General features: G+C 40.4%; 1 protein-coding gene across 1 annotated transcript in view; it reads left to right on the top strand.

The window, feature by feature from the left end:
* Positions 1-687: 687 nt before the first annotated feature.
* Positions 688-24,102, top strand: part of LOC127687601 (HEAT repeat-containing protein 5B-like) — a 45,892-nt gene continuing 22,477 nt past the window's right edge. The window contains exons 1-6 of the mRNA XM_052186402.1: positions 688-823; positions 8,638-8,739; positions 11,055-11,144; positions 12,366-12,555; positions 16,289-16,458; positions 19,794-19,862. Of these exons, the coding sequence (XP_052042362.1) occupies positions 698-823; positions 8,638-8,739; positions 11,055-11,144; positions 12,366-12,555; positions 16,289-16,458; positions 19,794-19,862 (747 nt within the window). The 5' untranslated portion in view covers positions 688-697. The remainder of the gene's footprint in view (positions 824-8,637; positions 8,740-11,054; positions 11,145-12,365; positions 12,556-16,288; positions 16,459-19,793; positions 19,863-24,102) is intronic.

Raw genomic sequence — 24,102 nt, 5'->3', positions numbered from 1 at the left:
GCACCGCGTTCCCGGGCGAGGGGTTGTCCCGGACCCCGTCGGGCTCGCTCCTACTTGTCAGATCCCTGGGGTCTTTATTCTGTGTCCTGGTGGCGAGGGACAGGTAAAGGTGCCCATGATGCTCAGCAGGTGGAGGAGAAGCCTCGCCCAGGCTCAGAAGTTCGGTTCTCAAGGTAGAATGAGTTAATAGCCTATGTTCTAATAGACAAACAACAGCCCGGGGATAATGTCTTTGTGCAGTGTTTACATTTTCCTTTCATTCCATTCTTATTGCCAAACAGTCTCTTTTTGTTTATCTTTGTCTTTACGAAGTTAATTCTCTAGTGAGAAGTGAAACCACGCAGTCCTTCCCTATCTTAGCGGTTGCATTTATGAAACTTGGTATTTAATATTTAAATAATCCTTACCTGTAAGGGCTGGAGAGATGGCTCAGTGATTAAGTATACTTGTTGCTTTTGATAAAGACCTGGGTTTGGTTTCCAGAGCCCACATGATGGCTCGAAACCATCTTTTTCTCCAGTTCCAGGGGAAGCCAACACCCTGTTTTGACCTCTGTGGGCACCAGGCACACATGTAGTCCATATACATACATGTGGGCAAAACATTCCTACACATAAATAAAAAATTGCTTACATATGTATTTTACTTTTTAAAAAGCTAATCTGTTCACTTAAGGTTGGAGTTAAGAACATCAATAATGGAGCTAGCTCACGGTTTATTGCTAAATGAAGAAGCATTGGCTCAGATCACAAAGGCAAAGGGACCAGTGTTCATCTTTGAATGGTTAAGATTTCTTGATAAAGTCCTAGTTGCTGCCAACAAGGTGAGTATTGCCCACTCCCCACCATAAGATTGACATAAAGAAAGATGAAAATATTGTGTTTTTTTAAATGTTATGAGTCATTCACCTCAGGAAGTGGAGGATGTCATACTATGGGAATTTCTAGCTTATCCGTCTCTTAGTCAGCAGTAAAGCCCAAACCCTGTTTACATCTGCTTGTTGCATGCGTCATATCTGTCTAGGCAGTGCAATGTGACTGGATTTAAACGTCACTGTGCTGGTGTCACTTATAATCCACTTATAATTCCAGTGCCTGGGAAGGCCTGTGCGATAAGAGATTTTTACTTTCCCCTCTACAACCTCTTTGATTCAAACTTGTTTTGTGTATTTTTTTTTTATTTTGTTAATATTAGATGCTTTCCTCTAGTGGGAAAATGTAAGAGTGAATCATAAAAGGTTTTCTGGAAAAGGTGAATTTTACAAACTGAATGTCACAATAGGCTGGTCCTGACCTTATCTTAGTATGTTTCTCTAGACTAATTGTTCCCTAGAAGATGCCTTTCTACTCTGTTGTCTGAAGGGAATGTGGATAATTGTCTGGGACTGAGGAATTGGGATAGGGAGACTAAAGACTTTAACATTCATGATGTAAACATTCACTTAATTCCTATTTTAGTACAGCGACCTCAGTCCACAGTTGTGTCTGATCCTTCTTGTTCAAAGATGTCCTATCTCATGTTTTTTCCAGGACGCAAGCCTCTAGCTTTCTTCTGGAATGGAAGAAAGGAGGGTAGAAAATTTTGTTTGTTTGTTGGCTTTGATTTTACTTTGTCTGACTGCTTTATTAGTTATTCCTGGCTGGCCTGGGGCTCATTGCATATCCCAGACTGGCCTCAAACATTCAGCTGTCTCCCTGCATTAGCTGTCTGAGTGGTGAAATGCTGGGCATGATGGGTGTACACCAGTATAGCCTCTTGGACAGTCAACTAGTAATTCCTTTTATTTCTAGGTGCAGATTTATTCTCGCCTGAACGACCGAGAATCACTTTTAGGGTCCTGTTGGCTTTCAAGTTTTGTCCAGGTTCCTTTCCTATTGTTGTGGCCACGGATACCCTAGTGACCTTTAACTAGAATTTTCTTTTTGTCTTTTAAACCCCCTGTAACTGGGCATTTGTTGTTTCCCTTCCAAGGAAAAGTCTTTTTGGAGCTGGCACATGACTCACACTGCCTACAGCAATCATCTGGATGTGTTGTATTTGGCTCCCTTCTATCTTTACATGTGTCTTATCCTCTGCTTTAAATACTTAGCCCTCACTGTGTTTTGTTGTGAGAGTTGTCAGTCTTCCTTTTCAGTGATACTCACTCCTATGACTCCTACCACCACTTTACATAACTGCTTTGAAAAGACATCTGGGCTGGCCTGGAGCTCAGCTGCTAGAGTACTTGCCTCCACCATGCAGAAAGCCCTGGGTTTAATTCCTATCGCCACATAGAACAAGTGTATGTGGTGGCCGTTGTAATAATCCCAGCCCTGGGAAGTGGAGGAGTGAGCAAAAGTTCACAGTCATTCTCAGCTACATGGTGGATTCAAGGCTAGCAGAGATTCATTTGTGTTCTCTCTCTCTCTCTCTCTCTCTCTCTCTCTCTCTCTCTCTCTGAGTTAACACATTTACACCAATTTATTGATTTCAAACCCATCCTTTGCCAGCCCCCTAAAATCATTCCCTTCCCTTATATCATGTGGATTAGCAACTGTTAAGGGAGTTACCCACAAGCATATCTAGAATTCATTCATTTCCCATCATCTGCCTCTGCAGTGTCTCTCATCTGGGTCATTGTAGTAGGGTTTTAACTGCTCACCATGTGTCTGCCACATATATATATATATGTTGTACAGTTTGAACAGTCCAAGTGAATTGGCAGAATATTTAGAATACAACCCTTCTCTGCTCAGAACAATCACTCGGCATAAATTTAATGCTCTTCAGTGTGTCTGGAGCATCATCTGTTTTCTTATGACTTTATCTTAGACAATTTTCTATTACTCCACCAGCTCCCCTAACCTTGCTGTCCTCAGATATGCGGATCTTACTTCATCTGCAAAGCCTTTCACATCTTGTTCCTGCTCCTCGGATATTTTTTTAGATAGCTGTGTAGCTCACCATTTCACCTTAGAGAGAGGTGTTTTCTCATACCACTCACATATTTATATTCTGTCCCTACCCCAGAATGTAAATTTCATGAGAATGAGGACTTTGTCTATTTTTTTTTTGCACTGTTGCTCCCAGGGCCTCCTAGATTAGTACTTGGTATGTAGGAACTGCATCATATTTCTTAAATACATGGGTGATATTGACTAGATATTGATTATGTGTAAATCTTGGAATTATGTTGTGTTGAGTATAGGCTTTTGTAGTAGGATCTGATGATTTTCTTTCTTTCTTTTTTGATTTCTTTAGTTTCTGTTGTTATTTCTCCCTTTTCATTTCTAATTTTGTTAATTTAGATACAGTCTCTGTGCCCTCTCGTTAGTCTGCCTAAGGGTTTATCTTTTTTGTTGATTTCCTCAAAGAACCAGCTCCTAGTTTTGTTGATTCTATGTATGATTCTTTTTGTTTCTACTTGGTTGGTTTCAGCCCTGTGTTTGATGATTTCCTGCTGTCTACTCCTCATGGGTGTATTAACTTCTTTCTGTTCGAGAGTTTTCAGGTGTGCTGTTAAGCTGCTAGTGTAAGCTTTCTCCAGTTTCTTTTTGGAGGCACTCAGAGCTATGAGTTTTCCTCTTAGCACTGCTTTCATTGTTTCCCGTAAGTTTGGGTATGTTGTGCCCTCATTTTCATTAAATTCTATAAAGTCTTTCTTTCTTTATTTATTTTGGTTTTTAGAGACAGGATTTCTCTCTGTATCCCTGGCTGTCCTAGAACGCACTCTGTAGACCAAGCTGGCCTCTAACTCAGAAATTCACCTGCATCTGCCTCCCAAATGCTGGGATTAAAGGCGTGCACTACCACTGCCCAGCTAAGTCTTTTGATTTCTTTCCTTATTCCTTCCTTGACCAAGTTTTCATTGAGTAGAGCATGGTTTAGCATCCATGTGTATGTGGGTTTTCTGTTGTTTTTGTCACTATTGAAGACCAGCCTTAATCTGTAGTGATCTGATAGGAGGCATGGGATTATGTCAGTCTTCTTTTATCTGTTGAGGTCTGTTTTGTGCCCAATTATATGATCAGTTTTGGAGAAGGTACCATGAGGTGCTGAGAAGAAGATATATTCTTTTGATTTAGGATGAAATATTCTACAGATATCTGTTAAATCCATTCAGTCCATAACTTCTGGTAGTTTCACTGTGCCTCTGGTTTAGCTTGTGTTTCCCTGATCTGTCCAATGATGAGAGTGGGATGTTGAAGTCCCCCACAATTATTGTGTGAGGTACCATGTGTGCTCTTTGCTTTAGTGAAGTTTCTTTTTTGAATGTGGGTGCCCTTACATTTGGGGCATAGATGTTCAGAATTGAGAGTTCATCTTGGTCGGTTTTTCTTTTGATGAGTATGAAATGTCCTTTTATGTCTTTTCTGATGACTTTTGGTTGAAAGTCTATCTTATTGGACATTAGAATGGCTATTCCAGCTTGTTTCCTGGGACCATTTTCTTGAAAAATTGTTCTACAGCCTTTTACTGTGAGGTAGTGATTATCTTTGACACTGAGTTGCGTTACCTGTATGCAGCAAAATGCTGGGTCCTGTTTATGTATCCAGTATGCTATTCTATGTCTTTTTACTGTGGAATTGAGTCCATTGATATTAAGAGATATTAAGGAAAAATGATTGTTGCTCCCTGTTAATTTTTATGTTATTTTTACATTTGTGTCGTTATCTTATTTTGGGTTTGTTGAAAGAAGATTACTTTTTTGGCTTTTTTAGGGTGTAGTTTCCCTCCTTATGTTGGCGTTTTCCATCTATTATCCTTTCTAGAGCTGATTTGTGGAAAGATACTATGTAAATTTGGTTTTATCATGGAATATCTTAGTTTCTCTGTCTATGGTGATTGAGAATTTTGCTGAGTATTTTAGTCTGGGCTGGCATTTGTGTTGTCTTAGGGTCTGTATGAGATCTGCCCAGGATCTTCTAGCTTTCTTGGTCTCTGGTGAGAAGTCTGGTGTGATTCTGATAGGTCTGCCTTAATATGTTACTTGGCCTTTTTCCCTTACTGTTTTTAGTATTCGTTCTTTGTTTAGTTCCTTTGGTGTTTTGATTATTATGTGCAGGGAGGACTTTCTGATCTGGTTCAATCTGTTTGGAGTTCTGAAGGCTTCTTGAATATTCATGAGCATCTCTTTAAGTTAGGGAAGTCTTCTTCTATAATTTTGTTGGAGATATTTACTGGCCCTTTAAATTGTAAATCTTTGCTCTCTTCTATACCTATAATCCTTAGGTTTGGTCTTCTCATTTTGTCCTGGATTTCCTGAATGTTTTGGATTATAAGCTTTTTGCATTTTGCATTTTCTTTGACTGTTGAGTTTTCTATGGTATCTTGAGTTATCTATTGGTATCTATGGTATCTTGAGTTATCTGTTGTATCTATGGTATCTGTTGAGTTTTCTATGGTATCTTCAGCACCTGAGAGTCTTTCTTTTGTCTCTTGTATTCTGTTATTGATGTTTGCATCTATGACTCCTGATTTCTTTCCTAGGTTTTCTATCTCCAGAGTTGCCTCCCTTTGTAATTTCTTTATTGTTTCTACTTCCACTTTTAGATGCTGGATGGTTTTGTTCAGTTCCTTCACTTGTTTGTTTGTGTTTTCCTGTACTTCTTTTAGGGATTTTTGTGTTTCCTCTTTAAGGGCTTCTGCCTGTTGATCCATGATCTCTTGTATTTCTTTAAGGGAATTGTTTATGTCCTTCTTGAAGTTCTTTCCCAGAGTCATGAGCTGTTGCTTTTCCAGAGTGTTGGGCTATCCAGGACTTGATGTTGTGGTAGAACTCAGTTCAGATGATGCCATGATGCCTTGGTTTCTGTTGCAGTGTTCTTGCATTTGCCTTTTGCCATCTGATGATCTCTGGTATTTGCTGGTCTTGCTGTCTCTGACTGTGGCTTATCTGTCCTGCAAGCCTGTGTACCTGTACTCCTGGGAGACCTGTTATCTCTGTGTGCACAGGTATGTAGGCACTCGTGGGAGACCAGCTCTTTCCTAGTGGTATTTGTGTATGTAGCTCTCTAGCCCAGGATCAGATCTGGGTGCAGATGTTAATTGGAAGACTTCTATCCCAGGCTGCTTCTGGGCTCTTGTGTCCTCCAGGTTCCAGAAGGGTTCCTCTGAGCAGCAGGGTTGGTGCTTCCTGTGCTCTCAGTCCTCTACGCACTCCTGGCTGCTTAGCTATCTCCCTGCACCACCTGCATATGGTGCACTGTGGCAGAGGATGGTCCCCAGCCAGAGACAGAAACCAGAAGGCTCCTGCCTGAGGGTTCCGGCTAGGTACCTCTGAGCAGCAGTCTTGGTCCTATCTGTCCCCTCAGGCCTCTCCACACTCCTGGGTGCTTAACTACCTCCCTACACCACCTCCATATGGTGTTCTATGTCAGAGGATGATCCCCAGCTATAAACAGAACTGTTTATACTTTCTTTACACAAAATATTAATTTACAAATATTTTCTCAATAACCTGTGAGCTGACTTAAGAGAGGGTGTTTTGTTTTGTTTTGTTTTGTTTCTGCCCTGTGGTTTGAGAATACGGTCTATCATGGGGGCGGTGAGTGGAGGAAGATGTGGTGGTAGTCCAGGGAACAGAGAGAAGACAGAAAAGAATGCTAGGCTGTACTTCCTTATTCTTTGTTTTTTTTAATTTTTTTTATTGATATATTTTTATTTACATTTCAAATGATTTCCCCTTTTCTGGGTCCCAACTCCCCGCAAGTCCCATAAGCCCTCTTCCCTCCCCCTGTTCCTCCATCTCCCACTTCCTACTTCCCTGTTCTGGAATTCCCCTATACTCTTGCACTGAGTCTTTCCAGAACCAGGGGCCACTCCTCCATTCTTTTTGAACATCATTTAATATGTGGATTATGTCTTGGGTACTCAAAGTTTCTAGGCTAATATCCACTTATCAGTGAGTGCATACCATGATTGGTCTTTTGAGACTGGGTTACCTCACTTAGTATGATGTTCTCCAGCTCCATCATTTGTCTAAGAATTTCATGAATTCATTGTTTCTAATGGCTGAATAGTACTCCATTGTGTAAATATACCACATTTTTTTGTATCTATTCCTCAGTTGAAGGACACCTGGGTTCTTTCTAGCTTCTGGCTACTACAAATACTGGAGCATGTGTCCTTATTGTATGTTGAAGAATCCTCTGGGTATATGCCCAGGAGTGGTATAACAGGGTCCTCAGGAAGTGTCATGCCCAGTTTTCTGAGGAACCTCCAGACAGATTTCCAAAGTGGTTGCACCATCTTGCAATCCCACCAGCAGTGGAGGAGTGTTCCTCTTTCTCCACATCCTCGCCAACACCTGCTGTCTCCTGAGTTTTTGACCTTAGCCATTCTGACTGGTGTGAGGTAAAATCTCAGGGTTGTTTTGATTTGCATTTCCCTAATGATTAATGATGTTGAACATATCTTAAGGTGTTTCTCAGCCCTCCAAAGTTCTTCAAGTGAAAATTCTTTGTTTAGCTCCGTACCCCACTTTTTAATGGGGTTATTTGGTTCTCTGGGTTCTACCTTCTTGAGTTCTTTGTATATATTAGATATTAGCCCTCTGTTGGATTTAGGGTTGGTGAAGATCCTTTCCCAATCTCTTGGTTGACTTTTGGTCCTTTTGACAGTGTCCTTTGCCTTACAGAAACTTTGTAGTTTTATGAGGTCCCCTTTGTCAATTCTTGATCTTAGAGCGTAAGCTATTGGTGTTCTATTCAGGAACCTTTCCCCTGTGACCATGTCCTCAAGGGTCTTCCCCAGTTTCTTTTCTATTAGTTTCAGTGTGTCAGGTTTTATGTCGAGGTCCTTGATCCATTTGGAGTTAAGCTTGGTACAAGCAGATAAGAATGGATCGATTCGCATTCTTCTGCAGGCTGACCTCCAATTGAACCAGCACCACCAGACTATGGATCTTTAAGGTTATTTCTGCAACACTGGATGACTGGGTTTCCTCTGGCACAGATTACTGTTATGCTGCCTTCCTCTTTTGTGCCTTTGGAGCCATGTTCAGTCTTGCCTCAAGCAATGTTATACTTAGGTTGTCAAGGTCATCCAGGTGTTCTCTGTCTGCTCTATTATGGAGCGCAGATGGTGTGGTGGGGGCCACTCCCTCTGTTGATTCTTACCTAGGACGCAGGTCCCCGGACAGACTGGCTGGCAGACAAACCACCTATGTGCTCAGTTACTTGGCGCAGGCAGACCCCTGGTGCTTTGCACCACCAGAGATCTAAAGCTCAGGGTGATACAGTACCTAGTGACCCTTTTCTGTCCAGGCAGGCAGCAAATATGGCTGCGGGGCTTCTCTCCTTCCACAGCTCTCTGGGCAGGACACAGGCCCCACGCCCGGCAGGCTGGCTGACAAATTGACTATGTGCTTAGTTCTTTGGCGCACGCAGACCCCTGGTGCTTTGCACCACCAGAGATCTAAAGCTTTCCTAATGTGGATTACATTAATTAGTTCTGGAATTTAAAACATTTATGTTAGGATTTGTTGTTCCTTAAAGAACAATGTCCATGCATTGCCTTGCCGGCAGTTTTGAAAACTGTTCATATGTTTTGTGCAGTTCTTTGGGTATTGCAGGAGAGCATCAGTTTGGTTGTGTTCCTCCATCTGTGGAATAGAGTCTGCATATAATTTACTTTCTGCCTTGTTTTTGATCCTAGTGCCTTCTGGAACTACAGAATGAAGCTGTGTTCATGTGGACTGTTGAACTAGAAAATATAGCTATCCTCTGCTTTAAGGCTTTGGAAAACTCAAATTATGGGGTATGAGTCACAGTATCTAAACTACTAGGAACAGTCATGGCTACAGCATTGATGCCTAAACAGGCAAGAGGTACTGTTGTTGGCTAACCCTGCATTGGACTATTGTAGGCATTAGAAGGCTTAGAAAATGCTTTCTTCTGGGGCTGGAGAGAAAGCTCAGAGGTTAAGAGCACTGACTGCTCTTCTGAAGGTCCGAGTTCAAATCCCAGCCACCACATGTGTCTCACAATCATTTATAATGATATAATAATAAATAAACCTTTAAAAAAAAGAAAGAAAAAATGTTTTCTTCTAAATTAGTTATGACTTATGGAGACTACTTTAAAGGCATCTAAATCATTACATACCTTTTTCACCAAACAAAAGAACTAAATGACACTCCCTGATACATTTTTTTTTGTGACAGTGGTGTACACGTTAACATGAGCATATTTTTCTCATATTTATGAAATGATTTGTATCATGTTTATAGGAGTCTGGCATCTTATGTGCTGCTATCCTTCAGTCTCTGCTATGTAGATATCATTCTTCTTTTTTTATCTTTTAATCAATATAGGGCTTAGCTGAAAACAAGAGCACTTTAGGGCCTAAGGAGGTTCGCAAGTCTGCTCTGACCCTGGTTATGGGAGCTCTTGACAACCCAAACCCCATTTTAAGGTGTGCGGCAGGGGAATCCCTCAGAAGAATGGCTCAGGTGTTGGGAGAAGCATCTTTTATTGCCAGGATGGCCCAGTATAGCTTTGACAATACGTGCGTCTCTTGCCCATCTTCTCCACTAGTCTAAGGTGTCTCTTAAGCAGACCATGTTACCTAGACTGTACTTTCCACATGGCTTACAGCATGTGACATGTTTTTGTTCTTGTTGCTTTCCATAATCTCAAACTTTAATTCAGTAATTTAGTGACCTCTAGATTCTGGGAGAGATGTAATATGTTAAGAGCTTTGAAGGAGGACATGGAAGCCTTAGTCAAGACTTTGCACAGGCACCTGCAGCTGTGCCCGCCTCTCTGCCTCCTTTAATTCCGTTCACTCTGTTACTTACTCACTTCTTGGAGTAATACCTCACTTTAGGGGAGAAAAGAATAAAGTTACACTTTAAGGCTTTTAAGAATTATTGTGCATGTCAGTTATGAAGAGTGACCTCAGAGAGTCAAACAAGTGTGACTAAGGTGAGGAATGTGGCTTTTAATATTGTTACTTGAAGTTAAAAAAACAACCAAAAGGCCAAGAAATAACACAAGTCATATAAATTACCATTCTTAAGTCATATATTTTGAACAGTAAACATTAATCCACATCATAATCATTAAAAAGAAAGAATTGAAAGTAAGGATTAATGAATAAAAGCAGTTTCTGAATACTTACATTTTGAGAATACTTTTTTTTAATTGAATATCGTCTTCATATACATTGCCAGTAATAAAACCTTTCCCGATTTCCCCCCTCCCCAAAGACCCCCAACCCCTCCTCCTACCCCTCCCTCCATATATATGCCCCTCTACCCAACTCACTTTGAGAATACTTTTTTTAAAACCAGTGGTAGACCTCTTGGTTATAAGATGATGACACTGTTGGCAGGTAAAAACCCTGAAAAAGCTACTCAAGGAAAGAGGGATTTACTTCTGTCACTAATTGCGGATGATGGTCCCTCCTCCAGGAAGGGCATGGTGGCAGGACTGTGAGGCAGCTGGCTCCATGCTGCCCTTAATTAGGAAGTAGAGAGGGTTTGCTCTCAACATGATTGCTTTGCTTACTGAATAGTTGAAGTATTTCTTCTCCAAATTCTCAATACTGTTAAGTAGTTATTTTACATCAGATTTTAATACTTACTTTGAAAAACAGTGTAAAATATCTCAGTAACTTGTTAATTGCATTATGATATTTTAATGCTTTGCTAGTACTTTGTTAAAACTTTTTAAAATTAATTTCTGTATTTTCACTTCTGTATTAGCACAAGAGTATTAATTAGATGCTATATCTGTGCTATTTTGAACATTTCTGCTCAATGTTGTGTTTATGTGATGGCTATATACAGTGTCCAATGATCATTGCATACTTGACACTTTAAATTGATGAGTTTTAAAGCCAGGTGTGATGGCTCATCCCTGTAATAGCAGCAGCATTTGGAAGGCTAAGACAGGATTGCCACGAGTTTGTGGCTAGCCTGGGTAATTAATTAGCTTTACATAATAAATACATCTCAATTAAATTATTATAAAATGTATATACAATATTTAATTTTATAATTTATTATGTATATACTAGAGGCTGGAGAAATGGCCTAGCAATTAAAAGCATTTCTGTTTTTTTGGAAGACCCAAATTCAATGTCCAGAACCTACATCAGGCAGCTTACAACTTCCCGTAACTCCACCTTTGGGAATCCAGTGCCCTCCACTGCTTTCTGTGAGTATCCACACTTAATTCACACTCTCATGTCAAAAAAATAAATCTTTTACATATACATCTAAAATATATGTAGAAATTTTCCTGTTTTATAAAGAGTCTGATTGTAATTATAAGCAGCTGTGGCATATCCCAGTGATAGAATGCTTGCTTAGTGTACACAAGACCCTGGATCTAGTCCCCAGCACTTCAGAAACAAGACAAAATATAGGAAATTTCTTAAGTAAAGTAAGAAATATTTTGTGTATTCTCAGAATGCAGGTTTTTTCTTTGTGGTACTGGGGATTGAACCCAGGACTTTGTACACACTAAGCACATTCTCTGCCTCTGGGCCACACCCTCAGTCCCACAAATACTATTTATAAATTTCTTGTTCAAAGTCAGTTATAAAGACCCTTAGAGCATTAGGTTCCAGAATAGTTTCCCATTTTGCATGTGTGGTTGCTTAGACTGTTAGGAGAGGACAATGGTGATAACAATCCCTGTTGTGCCATCTTTCTCAGGTTGAAGTTCATAACTGTATGACTGGTGATTATTTTTCTTCTCTGGTAGAACCTTCAAGGACTATGAAAGTTAGCTAGTAGTGATGCAGCTTCTAGGTCCATACCAGTGTGCTGTGTTACCCTGCTCTATCACTCCAGCGTGTTGTGTCTTCAGCAGTAGGATCTGACAAGTTCTGGAGGGCAACCTGGAACACTGGCAAAAGCCTGTAATGTTCAGGGAAGGAGTGTCTATGGGACCTCAGTGGCCAGTGACTTTAGAAGTAACTCATACCTGGCATTGGGCTCTTCTTAGCCTCTAGGAGGAGCATTGTTGCCCTGTTATAGCGTAACTGCATTTTAATGCTCTGCGTGTGTTTGTTCATATATATACATATATATGTATATATATGTATACATATATATGTATCCAGTTATTCCTGGAGTAGTTTTCTAACCTTTTTTGTTTCTCGAACATTTTACATTTAAGCAAATGTAGCTGCAGTGAAACTTTAAAAGTATACACATGGAAACCATTCACAGAGGTTTAGCAATTAGCAATTAGAAGGCTAAGCATTTAGAAGGCTAATGAGGATCACAAGTTCAAGGCCATCCCAGGATGCAATAAGACTCTAACTCAAAATATATTGAAGATATTTCCATGAATATAACAATTTAGGATTCTTGATTCAGTATAGTGAATTGTTTTCTCCAACTAAAATGCAATTATGTTTTATCTTAGACTTGGTCTCTTCATTCACTTGTCCTGAGAGTGGATTCTAGTGGCCCAATGTACCGTGGGTACTTGGAACCCACGCTGTCCCTGGTTGTTACCTTGCTGCTGACAGTTCCACCTTCACACACAGAAGTTCACCAGTGTTTGGGCAGATGCTTGGGGGCCACCATAACTACTGTTGGACCAGAGCTGCAGGGTAAGCAAATTCATCTTCAGTTAAAGGGAGTGCCTGGACAAGTACTGTTCCGCTGGTTTTCTCAATATCACCATTGTGTTGCTTGCAAAGCATTTTAATAATTATCATCTACCATACATTTTGTTTTCCAAAATGTGGCACTCAATGTTTTATATGTGCCATTTTTAAAATAATATGGATGTGATGGTTCCTATGTGCTTGGCCCAGGGAGTGGCACTATTAGTAGGTGTAGCATTGTTGGAGGGAGTCTGTCATAGTCCAATGGGCTTAAATTCCCTCAACCTAGCTGCCTGGGAGTGAGTCTTCTGCTAGCAGCCTTCAGATAAAGATGTAGAACTTTCAACTCCTCCTGTACCATGCCTGCCTGGATGCTGCCATTTTCCCACCTTGATGATACTGAACTTGTAAGTCAGACCCAATTAAATGTTGTGCCTTATAAGACTTGCCACAAGGTCATGGTGTCTGTTCACAGCAGTAAAACCCTAATTAAGACAGCAGGCAAACCAGAGCAGGTGTCAGGGTTTTACTGGCAGTTGTAGAGGGCTTAGACCTCTCTATGTAGAGCAGGCTGTCCTTGAATTTGCAGTCTCTGGATTGCTTGGATTAAAGGTATGCATCACCACTCCTGGGTAAAGCATTTTTAAAAGTCTTGAACAGAGAAAACATTTTAAATGAAAGTCTACTTGGACATCTCCTCCACCCCTCCCCCCACAAAAAATGGAAAGGAAGTTCTTTTAGTCTGGGATGCCAAATACTGCCTCCATGAGCTTACTCTTTGATTTTACCACCCCTAACGGTGTGTTACCTGTCACTGAGGCAGCTAGTTCAGAGGAAAGGTTCATAGAAGGTTGACTGCTGCTGTACTTGGAACTGGATCTTCCTGATGGTGACTTCAACCTGAATTCAGTGAGTCATGACTGGACCCTGAATGCATACACTCAGAATTCCTGCTTCCCTTTCTGTTTATTTTATGTCTTGAGGAGGTCAACTTCAGGTCTCTGAAGAAGGAAATTGAAGAAGGCCTCAAAAAATGGAAAAATCTTCCATGCTCTTGGATTGCCATGATTAATATAGTAAACATGGCCATCTTTCCAAAAGCAATACACAGAATCAATGCAATCTCCATCAAAACCCCAACTCAGTCCTTTATAGAGTTAGAAAGAGCAATTCTCAAATATATCTGTAATAACAAAAAACCCAGGATAGCTAAAACTGTTCTCAACAGTAAAAGAACTTCTGGGGGAATCAGAATCCCTTACCTCAAGCAGTACTACAGAGCAGTAGTGTTAAAATATGCATGGTATTGATATGGTGACAGGCAGGTAGATCAATGGAATAGAACTGAAGACCCAGAAATGAACCCCCACAGCTATGGTCACTTGATCTTTGACAAAGGAGCTAACGCCATCCAGTGGAATAAAGATAGCCTTTTCATCAAATGGTGCTGGTTCAACTGGAGGTCAGCATGCAGAAGAATGCAAATTGATCCATTCTTATCTCCTTGTACTAAGCTCAAGTCCAAGTGGATCAAGGACCTCCACATAAAACCAGACTCACTGAAACTAATAGAACAGAAACTGGGGAAGACCCTTGAGGACATGGGCCAAGGATAAAATATCCTGAACAGATCACCAATAGCTTATGCTCTAAGATCAAGAATTCACCAAATGGACCTCATAAAATTGCAGTTTCTGTAAGGCAAAGGACACTGTCAATCGGACAAAATGGCAACCAAAAAATTGGGAAATATTTTCAGAAACCTTACATACGACAGAGGGCTAATATCCAATATTTAAAAAAAAGTAAAGAAGTTAGGCTTCAGAGAGCCAAATAACCCTATTAAAATATTGGGTACAGAGCTAAACAAAGAGTTTTCACCTGAAGGATTTAGAATGGCTGAGAAGCACTCTGGAAATCAGTCTGGCGGTTCCTCCGAAAACTGGGCACCTCACTTCCAGAAGATCCTGCTATACCACTCCTGGGCATATACCCAGAGGATTCCCCACCATGTAATAAGGATACATGCTCTACTATGTTCATTGCAGCCCTATTTGTAATTGCCAGATGCTGGAAAGAACCCAGGTATCCCTCAACAGAAGAGTGGATGCAAAAAATGTGGTATATCTACACAATGGAGTACTATTCAGCCATTAGAAATAATGAATTCATGAAATTCTTAGGCAAATGGATGGAGCTAGAGAACATCATACTAAGTGAGGTAACCTAGACTCAAAAGGTGAATCATGATATGCACTCACTAATAAGTGGATATTAACCTAGAAACCTGGAATACCCAAAACATAATCTACACATCAAATGAGGTACAAGAAGAAAGGAAGAGTGGCCCCTTGTTTTGGAAAGACTCAGTGAAGCAGTATTCAGCAAAACCAGAACGGGGAAGTGGGAAGGGGTGGGTGGGAGGACAGGAGGAGAGAAGGGGACTTACGGAACTTTCTGGGAGTGGGGGGGGCTAGGAAAGGGGAAATCATTTGAAATGTAAATAAAAAATATATTGAATAAAAAAAATAATGTAAAAAAAAAAGAAATTTTCAACATCATTAGTCATTAGGGAAATGCAAATCAAAACAAGCCTGAGATTTCAACTCAGACCAGTCAGAATGGCTTAGATTAAAAACTCAGTAGACAGCAGGCATTGGTGAGGATGTGGAGAAAGAGGAATACTCCTCCACTACTGTTGGGATTGCAAGAAGATTCAACCACTCTGGAAATCAGTCTGGTAGTTTCTCAGAAAACTGGGCATGACCCTTCAAGGGGACCCTGATATACCATTTCTGGGCATATACACAGAGGTTTTTCCAGCGTGTCATAAGGATACATGCTATATGTTCATAGCAGCCCTATTTATAATAGCCAGAAACTTGAAAGTACCCAGATATCTCTCAACAGAGCAATGGATATAGAACATGTGATATATTTACACAATGGAATTATACTCAGCAATTAAAAACAATGAATTCATGAAATTCTTAGGCAAATAGTTGGAACTGGAAAATAGGATCCTAAGTGAGGTAACCCAATCACAAAAGAACACACATGGAATAATGTGTCACTAATAAGTGGATATTAGCCCAGAAGCTCTGAATCCCAAGACACAATTCACATATCAAATGATTTCCAAGAAGAAGGAAGGAGAGGGCCCTGGTCCTGGAAAGGCTTGATGCAACAATGTAGGAGATTACCAGGACAGAGAAGTGCGAGGGGGTTGACTGGTGAATGGTGGGAGGGAAGAGGGCTTATAAGAGTTATGGGGAGGGAGGAACTGGGAAAGGGGAAATCATTAGGAATGTAAACAAAGAATGTAGAAAAATAAAAAATATGTAATATAATTTCCTTCATTTCCTCTATAAGGTTTTATTATTAGACAAACAGTATTTAAAGTTGTCATAATGAAAGTAGAGTTGTATTTGTTGAGTAGAGAACCACAGAATGAGAAATCCTATGGTTCTTTAGCCAGAAGACTGGTGGTTATAAAGGATAGTATGATTTTTTTTTAAGTAATTCATTTCTAAGACCTAAATTTTTACCTTGCAAATACAGTTGTGTTTCAAAGTCATATTTGTGGACTATATGGGTGGTTTTTTTAAAAAAAAAAAAAACAATCTGAATAATGATTTGAAGAAGGGTTTAGCTGGAAGATGACTACTTTCTGAGAGTCTTTTTGTGACACTAATAGCATAGTTACATTTAATGTTATCTTTTATTTTCCTGTTAGGAAATGCAGCCACCATTTCCACCATCCGCTCCTCTTGCTTGGTGGGTTGTGCCATCACCCAGGACCACTCTGATTCTCTGCTTCAGGCAGCTGCCATCTCTTGCCTTCAAGAGCTTCACATGTTTGCCCCACGACACGTCAATCTGTTCAGCCTTGTTCCAAGCCTTTGTGTGAGTATACAGTCATTCACCATTTTCTATCGAGAGCTTTAAATTGTCTTTGTCCAAAGACCAAACTGGACTAAAACACAAACATACTGGCTGGATTATATGTTTTAGTGTTTAAGTTTCAATAGTTATCTTCTTTTCTTTTATTTACTTTTGTTTTAAATTTTAAGAAATAATTTGATGAACTGCTTATTTCCTAGCTAAGAACTTGCTGTGTGTGTTCCCATTCTCTTAGAACTGTATTTCTTAGCACTTGATTGATGGCTTCTGAGATCTGCTGATGTCATTGCAATGTTCAATGTGTCCATTCAGCAAATATTTATGGATTGCCTGTTAGATGTAAGGTACAAGGCAGACTACTGCAGACAGTTATATAAATAAGACAAGATTAGCCTTTGTCATGAGGCTTAAGCTAAGGAGACCGTTAACAATAGCTATTTACAAAGAAGGTAAGAGCTAGGAAGGCTGTAGAACATTGGTAAAAGGTTGAGGATATTGCTCGTGATAAAGCACTTGTGTAGCGTTTAGAAGGCCCTGGCTTTGATTCTCAACAAACAGAAAACAGAAAAGAAAAGGCATACACTTCCCATAAGGAGTATATAACACAGGGCCTATCATAAGCCAGACATTGAGAAATTAGTTTCCTGAAAAATAGTACTTAAGATATGTTATGTAGAATAGGATTTAGTGTGAAGACCAGCACAGTACCAGAGTATTCATTGGGAAAAGTAGGACGGCCTCTATATGAGAAGTATGATGTGCTTAAAGGTGTGGTTAAACCTGGAAGAGGTGAAAGTATGGACAGTGGAAAGCAAGTTGGGAAAGCAAGGATAGCTAGCCAGGGGCCAGATCATGCAGATGTTCATAGATAGTAAAACCTTGGAGTTAATTCTGTAACAAGGAACTTGAAAGGCAGGTGACATGATTAGATCTGTACTTTCTCCATTCTGTCCTCGATGCATAATGGAGACTGTATTCTCCTTTACAGTAAGCTAAGAATCTTGGTATTGTAGGAGAATGATGATAACAGTTGTTTTAGGTTGTTTGTAATTAGAATAAGGGGGAAAAGGATGGTTTCAAATGACATTTAGGAGGAAGAATTGACAGAATGAGTTGATTAATTGGCCCTGAAGGAAAAGCAAGAAGCTGTTTTAGGTTCTGTCCTGAGCATGGTGATGGAATTTCCTGTGATTGGCATTGTTGGGCAGGGTTGGGAGGAGTGGAATACCATTATTTGGTTATAGGTGTGTGACTGATTACATGAGCCTGGAGCTCATTTAAAAAATGAGTGGATTAAGTTAGGGGGTGGTAGCTCATGTCTTTGATCCCAGCACTTGGAAGGCAGAGGGCAGGCAGATCTCTGTGAGTTCTAGGCCAGCCTGGTCTACAGTGAGTTCCAGGACAGCTGTAGCTACAGAGAGAAACTTTTTGTCTTAAATCAAACCAAGCAAACAAACAAAAGGCTGGATTGGAGAAATTGGTTTGGTATTGTAAGTCGTTTAGATGACCAATGGGAGTAGATGAGATCAGAGAGAGTGCTGAGTGAGAAACCCACCATGGTAGATTTATAAAATAAAAGAAGACTCTCAGTGAACTGAGAGGAAGTGGGAAGGGGAACAGGAGGATAGCAGTGATATAAGAAAGACTGAAGGAAAGTAGAGGGTGTATTCACACAAGCCAAACGCAGTAGAGGAGCAGGTAGCTGTATCAAATACTGACAAGGCCTGAGGAGAGCTGCAATATGCCCTTCGACCTTTGTCACATGATTGTTCATAGCAAGAACTTGCTGGAAGAATGATGGCAGTAAGAGTCAAAGTGATTATTTTAGAGATGGAGCACAAGTAGAAAGTCTGCATAGACGTTTTCAATGTTGGAGCTGGAACAATGGCTCAGTGGTTAAGAGCATCAGCTGCTCTTCAGAGGACCCAGGTTCAATTTCCAGCACTCATGTGATGGCTAACAATTGTCTGTAACTCCAGGTCCAGGCGACCCAACATCCTTTGTGGACTCCTCAATTACTGGCTGCACATGGTACACAGAACTAAATGTAGTCAGAACACCCCTACACATAAAATAAAAATAACAAATAAAATGTTACCCTTGAGTCATTTGAACTGTATTTCCAAAGGATAAGAACGTTGTCTTATGTAACCATAGAACAGTTATTATTTGCTTTTAGTTCAGTATTGACTCCTTGCTTTTATTAAGTCTGTCACACCTTTAGTCATTGAACAGAACTTTTGACTGTCTCTAGACACTACTGTGTAAACAATGGAGTGACTATTGGTAGAAATCTCAACATAGCAGTAGACTTCTTGCAACGTCTTTATTCAGCCTACATACATTACACCTCATCATCTCTCTGATATGATTCTGGCCTTCATGACTGATGCTGGCTTCCTTAAAACTAAAGCTTGTTTGTATTCCTTTACTTATTGATATGGTGATAATAGGAAAGCTTACTAACATCATAATCTTACCTTTATTGTGTGTACAGTGAGAGTGAATACATGTGTCAAAGAGAGAGAGTTGTATATACACATAAATGATTGAATGGGGTCAGAAGACAGTCTTCGAGAGTCAGTTCTCTCTTTCCCCCCTGGTTCTCAGCCATTGAACTCAGAGTGTCCACCTCGATTGTCAGCTGCTTTTACCCATTTCTAAAAGGCAATACTTTTGAGGTGAGATGGTTTTGAGGTGTTTTTGTGCCTCTTAATTTTTATTATTCCTCAGTTAGCTAAAGAAATTGATCCACTTACATGGGATTTACCCAAGAAATACATAAATGCGATTAGAAATATGTTCAGAAATACATATAGGGGTGTGGAAGAAACACAAAACACAACAGTCTGCACATATCTTTGATTACATATGACTGTATCAGAAAATCCCATTTACTGTTAAACAGAAGCAAAAACAAAGGAAACAAGCTTGTCCTTTGGGCATTCTTCCCATATAGATTTGATATTGATAACTTCCTAAAAAGCAAAGTTATGTTTAATCTTACTATAAAAGAAGTGGATAAGGAGGAGGTGATAAAGAAGAAAGGGATATAGATGTGTATTTGGTGTTTTTTTTTTAAAGATTTATTTATTTATTATATGTAAGTACTCTGTAGCTGTCTTCAGATACCCCAGAAAGAACATCATACTCATTACAGATTAGCTACTATGTGGTTGCTGGGATTTGAACTCAGGACCTTTGGAAGAGTAGTCAGTGCTCTTAACCCCTGAGCCATCTCACTAGTCCTTGTGTATTTGGTGTTTTATCCTCCAATGACTCAACAGGCTTTCTGTTTACTAGTTGTTTCTAAAATAAAAATTTGCTCATTTTTCTAGGTGGGAGCTGCCCTAAGACCAGCCTTTTCACAAGATACGCCATCAGACATAATAGCAAAAGCTTGTCAGGTAAGAAGAAAGCAGACTTTCTATAGCTGCCTTCTGTAAATTCCTAGAAGTCTTAGATTTTACTTAAAGGGAGAAAAATCAAATAGTTGCAAACACTATTGAAATACAGTAGTGTTCATTCCTTTTTTATAAATTTTCAAATAAAATCATTCATTCATTCATCCATCTGTTCATTCATTCAGTTGTCTGATCTGTGTGAGGCACTGCGCTCATATGGAGGGCAGGACAACTCCTAGGTGTCAGCCGTCTCCTCCACTGTGTGATTCCCACACAGGTCACCATTCTGACCGAGGGCGGACACCTGCCAGCTGAGCCATCTCGCTGCCCCTCCTCATCTTGTCTCCTATTTTATTCTATAGGAATGTAAAATAGTAGGCGTTAATCACACTCCTTTTTTGTCATAGCTCAGGATTCGACTTTGGATCCTCAGCTACTATATTATGTCCAAGTGAACAGACCTGTAAACATTCTAAGGGGGGCCAAAATAAACATAAAATATAAAATTTGTGATAACAAAGGAGTGTAGCAACAGTTAGGGCACTAGACATTATTGACCATAGGTTATGAGAATTCCTGGATTCCTGGAAAGAGCTGCACATTATGGAAGTGGCATTGTACCAGCAGTCCATGAGAGGTGGTCTCGAATTGTCCCATCTGCAGGGAGAGAGCCACCCAAGCACACGTGTCCTACCCCTGTGCTAAGGGCCTTCCTCTCCCATGTCTCCCCGAGGAAGGATTCCTGCACTGAGTTCCAATCTTTTCAAAAATGGCATTCTTTGTGTGCACAGCATTGAACAGAGCTGTCTCCTCCGCAGTCTGCTGGAGAGCAGAGCCATAGCCTTCATCTTTGCTTGGGATCCATAGGCACACTGCCTGCGACTGCCCTCAGCAGTGCCCAGCATGAAGTTCTTTATTCTTGTGGTTGAATGGTTAACTCCATGTCATTGAGTTGGTGTCTCTGGTACTTCTTGCTCTTTAGGGAAATTAAGTCCTTCCACAGACAGTACGGCACAGAGAGAAGAGGATCATTGCTGTAAGGGGTAGATCTTTGCTTTGTGGTTGAAGTGTTGGGGTGAAAGTCAATCCTTTGGGACACTAAGAAACAAGTATTGAAAGTAGTCATGTGCAATTTTCCGTTTGATGATGGCGTTGTGAGCACATCACAGCACTCGGTCCTCCCACAAAGGTGCTGAATGCTGGAATAGTGAAAGCCCCTAGAATTTCGTCTCCCAGGGAGCAGTGTGAAGGCTTAGTGTTGAGTTCCCTGGAACTTGCTTGTTGGTGGCACAAGTTGCTTTTTCTATAATGGTTATTGTTTCCTGGTAGCAGGTTCAAATGTCTGGCCTCCTTTCCACTTGCACAAGGAAACTTAGTGTGGAACTGGTGAGACAGTGAGTTGCACATTCTTTTACTTTATAAAGGAAGAAGCAGCTTAGAAGGTTCTTGTTTGTTGGTGAGAATAACTTCACTTCAGAGGCTTCTAATCAGGGTAATCTATCTATAGGCAGACCTGAGAAAGCTTCACCTGTAGGACACCCAGCTGTTTTCTGTGAGGCTGAAAAACAGTCAGTGAAAGCCAGAGCAGAGTCACAGACAGACACAGTGTACCTTAAATATTTCACTTGCGCCTAAAGTGCAAAATATGTACACTTGCTTGCTTGGTGTAGGGCCAAGGTCTTTTCTCTGAATCTGGTTTTGCTGACTCTTCAGTGCATTGTCTTTCTTTACACACAAATCCATAAAGCATTACTTGCATTTTCCAGGTATAAAATCCTCTTAAAAACCCACTTACATTTTTATTTCTGTATGTGTGTGTGTATATGCTCACATACATGTGGGTGGCCACAGATGCTAAAAGAGGGTATCATTTCTCCTGGAGCTATACTAGAGTTCTGGGCAGTTGAGAGCTGCCTGACAGTGCTGCTGAGAACCAAACTCTGGTCTTCTTCAAGAGAGCAAGGGCTCCTAAGCACTGAGCCATCCCTTCAGCCCCTAGATGAGTGGTTCTCAGCCTTCCTAACGCTGTGGACCTTTAATGCAGTTCCTCATGTTGTGGTGACCCCAACCATAACATTATTTTCAGAGCTACTTCCTAACTAATTTTGCTGGTATGAGTCATAATGGAAAATATTTTTGGAGATAGAGGACTGTCAAAGTGGATGTGACCCACAGGTTGAGAACAGCTGCCCTAGACTCCTTAAAGAAGAGGAAGTAGGTAGGTGTTTTGCAAAGAAAGTTTAGAGCCACATTTCTGGTGTTCACGAAATTCCCTGACTTTTAGTTACATTTCAACCAAATTGCACAAACGTCCTGTATCTCCAGGATGTTTAGTTCTGTAGGAATCAACTCCTTTATTTCTTCTGACACTCTTATTATATTGCATGTCACTTTGAAGTTGGTATTTGCAGAACTATTTTGGTGGAGGAATTTAACTTGCCTGAAGTATGCCTTTAATAGCAATGTTTTTAAGTGCTCTTATTTTTATTAAACATAGTTTTCAGTTTTTGAAAATAAGATTTTAAGCAAATAAAGTTGTTGATGTAAGTATTTGGTCAGTTTTTAAGGTTTTAAACCTTAAAAGACCATTAGCCATCCATGATTTGAAACCCAAATACTCCAGAAACCTAGAATGGTTTTATAATCTTTTTGGTAGCAAAACCTGAGCTTACAACACTTATTTGCCCCTGAAGCTGGATGAGGTTTAATCTTCATTTGTCTCTGAGTGATTTCTAATGTGTTCTCTATTACAATGTCCATGTGTCCACAGTGTGTTTCACCCCCGACCCTTCCCACTGTGTTCCTCAAGTGGTTCCTTTGTCCATTTTACCCAGATGTCGTGGGCGTGAGCAGAGTTGCCAAAGCTGGCACTGCCCAGGCCTCTTCCTGGTTGGCATCCTTCTGTTGACTTCAGTGTCTGTCCTCAGTGCGTTTCCTTTATTTCCCTGGGTTTCCAATTATTTTTCTTGCTCTACTTACCCCTTCAGTATACCTACTTCTTCTGTTGTTTTGGTAGAGGACTTTAAGATATTCTCTTCCTGAACAAATCTGCCTCCTAATCTTACTTTAGTTATTGCCTTCGTGTGGAAGTTTCTGGTCTTATGTGGTTACCTTCCACTTGCTCCTGGTGTCTAGAACAGAGTTTCCAGCTGTCTTGTGGATCTTTTAGTGTTATGTATAACTCACATGTGAAAGTGTTAGGAATCAAACTTATGCTGACTTGTCTCTGCTGAACTTTTCCTAGGTTTTAGCTGTACTCCTGATGGTGGTGCCACCTTCCTTCTGTTCTTCAAGGTTGGAACTCTGACTCCCCATCCCAAGTCTCAGTGTCCATGCCCGCCATACATGGTGTTTCCCTCTGCAGTCTTGGAATCCTGTCTCCAAGGTTACCTTGGCTATTATTCCCAGGTCCATCCACGTCATGCCTGTCTCCTGCAGTGCTGTAGAGACATGGAACTGAATGTGCTATTTATTATCCTGTATACTTTTTTTTTAAGTATAAATCTAATGGCAAGGATCCTTGGCAACTCAGTACCATCATCTAATTTAGTCATGGGATTCCTCAGTTTCATCCTGTCTGACCTCAGCTTTCCCGGTCTTCACTTGTTCCTCACCTCACACCCTGGTGTCTTTATAATCAAGCTCTCCTGATGTCTGAGACTCTCCTCTCCTTCCTAGATATAAGTGCGTTTATAAACTCTGTACTTATAACTTTGACTTTTCTTTTTCCCTGTTACAAAAGGTTTTCATGATAACTAATTTGATAGTTTGATAGTAAATAGAGAATTGTTGAAGAAGTTTGCAAGTAGAAAACCACTTATTTGAAAATTTTCATTAAATAGTGGAAACATAGAATCTGGACATGGTGGCACAAACTTGTAATTCCTGCACTTAGGAGATGAGTTCAGAGCCACCCTGTAGTGCATGGCAAAGGCCTGTCTCAGACAGAGTGGAAATTCAGTGCTGCTCTGTTTTCTGCAGGGGGATGGAATGAACCCTTTTATTCTCTGTGCAGGGATATGAGGAAACTCATCCCACTCTCTTCTATTCAGTTACTCTGTACACTGTAACTTCCACTGTTCCTACCCAGGTGTGCAGCACATGGATTGGAAGTGGTGTTGTCAGTGATCTCAATGATTTATGTCAGGTGCATAATCTACTTGTTTCCTCTCTGGACAAAGTTCAAGCTGGCAAGGGATCTTCTAGTCAAGTGTACCGAGAGAGTGCCACCACCATGGAGAAG

This window comes from Apodemus sylvaticus, chromosome 6 (genome assembly GCF_947179515.1).
Source record: "Apodemus sylvaticus chromosome 6, mApoSyl1.1, whole genome shotgun sequence".
NCBI lineage: Eukaryota > Metazoa > Chordata > Mammalia > Rodentia > Muridae > Apodemus > Apodemus sylvaticus.
Note: the sequence above shows the minus strand (reverse complement) of the source record. Positions and strands in the feature narration are given on the sequence as shown.